This window comes from Mesitornis unicolor, unplaced genomic scaffold (assembly GCF_000695765.1).
Source record: "Mesitornis unicolor isolate BGI_N332 unplaced genomic scaffold, ASM69576v1 scaffold33669, whole genome shotgun sequence".
NCBI lineage: Eukaryota > Metazoa > Chordata > Aves > Mesitornithiformes > Mesitornithidae > Mesitornis > Mesitornis unicolor.
In genome coordinates, this window is record NW_010207308.1 from 1,611 (window position 1) to 4,600 (window position 2,990).

Below are 2,990 nucleotides of genomic sequence, written 5' to 3' on the forward strand. Positions count from 1 at the left end.
CCCCGTCCAACGTGGCCTTGCACTCTGCCAGGGAGGGGGCACCCACAGCTTCCCTGGGCAACCTGGGCCAGGGCCTCATCACCCTCACAGTCAAGAATTTCTTCCTCATATCCAGTCTAAATCTCCCCTCTTCCAGTTTAAAACCATTCCTCTCGTTCTATCGCTCCCTGCCCTTGTAAAAAGTCCCTCTCCAGCTTTCCTGTAAGACCCCTTCAGGAACTGGAAGGCTGCAATAAGGTCCCCCCGGAGCCTTCTTTTCTCCCGTTGTATTCTTCATGTGCTGGTTACATGGGTGGTTTACAACATACTAGACCTGTATTGTGGAGATTTAGGATGTCTTGCTTGTTACCCCAGCTCTAGAATAACACATCAAAATGTCGAAAATGGAGATCATTGACAGGGTTGACTAGGAAAGAGAAAGGGTGGTGTTACCCACAGAGCTCAGAGGTTGCATGTTAACAGTAGCCTAAAAGCAGAAGAGACTCAGTTTTCCAAAGAAAATCTTAGGAAATGGCATTCTTACATCACGTAGTTAAACAGCACGGATTTAAGTATTGGGAGTTAATTTGCCCCCGAGCATGTAGAAATTGCAATAACTTCTTATAATTGGAGTAGAAGTAGTATCACTTGACGTCCTTGGTATGTGTAGGAATGGTTTTAGGGAGTTGAAGTAGAGTATTATTACTATTTTGAATGTGAGTCTATTGACTCTTTTTCAGGAAAATCAGTGAAATGCTGTATGTGATGGGGTTTTTTTTCCAAACCTTGCATTTTCCATATTAATTTCAGGGGCTTGAGTGATTTGGTTTGTTTTCTTCACCAAACTCTTTAATTGGCTGCGAGCTGCAGGGTCAGTACTTCCTCCTTTTACATCAGACCTTTGAATTCCTGTGATCGGATGTTGCTTTAGTAGGATCATCCATCCTGTAATTTGGAATAAAGTGTGTGGAATGGGATTTGAATTCTGAACTCCCAGTTCCAGGTCTGCTTTTTGGGCCCGTTGCTCATGTCCTGCCTGTGCAGTGGATGTGACAACACCACCCATCTCTCCAGGAAGTCAGAGCATGGAAAAGTCCTTGGAGATGCTCAGAGCTGTTCAGTGAGCGTACAGAGTTGTGACCGGATTAACTCAAAGTGCGTTTTTGGCCTCTTTCAGCCAGAGGATCAGCTGTCGTGTTACCTGACTCGCACTACCCTGAAAGCCCAGCAGATTATCTACGATAACCTCCACCTGAACAACCACGTAAAGGAGACGACAAGGGGCCCGCGGTGAGTACGTGCCATCACGCGATGCTCTCAGCAACACGAGCTGACGCTCTGAAACTCTGGCTGTCCCGATTTGCTCTGGAAAGTTACTTTTTCTCCATGTCAGGTGGTGCTCATGGCCATTCCCTGTTGCAGGTACTGCCCCTCTCTGGAAGCGAAGGTTCTGCGCTTCCCAAACCGGGAACATCAGGTGTGGCTGGAGCCCGAAGGCCTGGAGTCCAATGTCATTTACCCCCAGGGCATGTCGATGACACTGCCACCTGAGCTCCAGGAGCAGGTGGTCAGATCCATCCCCGGCTTGGAAAACGCCAAAATGCTACAGCCAGGTGAGGGGGGCAGATGGTTTTAAATCTGTTTGTCATGTTGGTTAATAAAAAAATCAGATTTTGTTTAGAGCATAGCAAAACAAAGGAGATACGAAACAAAATTAATTCTTGGATGCAGGATGATTCACAGAATCACAGAATATCAGGAGTTGGAAGGGACCTCAACGATCACCGAGGCCAACCCCTGCCAGAGCAGGATCACCCAGAGGAGGTCACACAGGAACACGGCCAGGGGTTTTGAATGTCTGCAGAGAAGGAGACTCTACAACCTCTCTGGGCAGCCTGGGCCATGCTCTGGCACCCTCACAGGGAAAAAGTATGTCCCCATGTTCAGGTTGAACCTCCTGTGCTCCAGCTTGGGACCATTGCCCCTTGTCCTGGCATTGGACATCCCAGAGCAGAGCCTGGCTCCTTCCTCCTGACACTCGCCCTTTCCAAATTGATCCCCATGAATGAGGGCACCCCTCAGTCTCCTCTGCTCCAAGCTAAAGTGCCCCAGCTCCCTCAGCCGCTCCTCATCAGGAGATGCTCCACTCCCTCCATCATCTTTGTGGCCCTGCTGGACTCTTTCAAGCAGTTCCTGTCCTTCTTGAACTGAGGGCCCAGAACTGAACACAATATTCCAGATGTTGTCTCACCAGGGCAGAGCAGAGGGGAAGGAGAATTGATTCCTTGGTTGTTTTTGAATTGTAAATAACGGTTGATAATCTGATTTATTGTGTGTCATTGATTGCCTTTGCTGAGAAATAGAGACAAAAATCTTCAAAATCTGTAAGATACGCCCTTTTATTTTCTTTGTCACAGGCTACGGGGTGCAATATGACTTTTTAGATCCCCGCCAGCTGACTCCTTCTCTCGAGTCTCGTCTTGTTCAGCGCCTCTTCTTTGCAGGCCAAGTAAACGGCACTACAGGCTATGAAGAAGCTGCAGCTCAGGTGGGTGAATCTGATATTCAGCACAGGATATTGCCTTGGCTTTTGTCTTTGATAAGGAGTCTTGCTAGGCCCATCTTGCGCTGCTTTTGTCGCTCACCCTGCTTCCAGGCTTGCCCAGATATTTTTATTTTTAGTATCTACGGTTGCTGTTAATGTTTCACCATGGAGGCTGTGCAGTGGTGTAATTGAAAACAGGGGGATTGTCTCTAGTCGTGTCAGCAGGGGCCAAGAAGCCCTTCAGAGAGGTGTAGTACTGGGACCAGCTTTGTTCAATATGTTCATCAACAACCTGGACCAGGGAACAGAGTGCACTGTCAGCAGTTTTGCTGACAACGCCAAACTGGGAGGAGTGGCTGACACTCCATGGCGCTGTGCTGCCATTCAGCAAGGCCTGGACAGGCTGGAGAGTTGTGTGGGGAAAAATTTAATGAAATTCAGCAAGGGCAAGTGTAGGGTCTTGCAT

The 2,990-nt window shown here is 48.2% G+C and overlaps 1 protein-coding gene across 1 annotated transcript in view; it reads left to right on the top strand.

Moving 5' to 3' along the window:
* The window catches only part of MTO1 (mitochondrial tRNA translation optimization 1), a gene marked incomplete at its 5' end in the record, with an annotated part of 7,742 nt that overhangs the window by 1,606 nt on the left and 3,146 nt on the right, over positions 1–2,990 (top strand). The window contains 3 exons of the mRNA XM_010192087.1: positions 1,157–1,269; positions 1,402–1,592; positions 2,397–2,527. Coding sequence (XP_010190389.1) covers positions 1,157–1,269; positions 1,402–1,592; positions 2,397–2,527 — 435 coding nt within the window. The remainder of the gene's footprint in view (positions 1–1,156; positions 1,270–1,401; positions 1,593–2,396; positions 2,528–2,990) is intronic.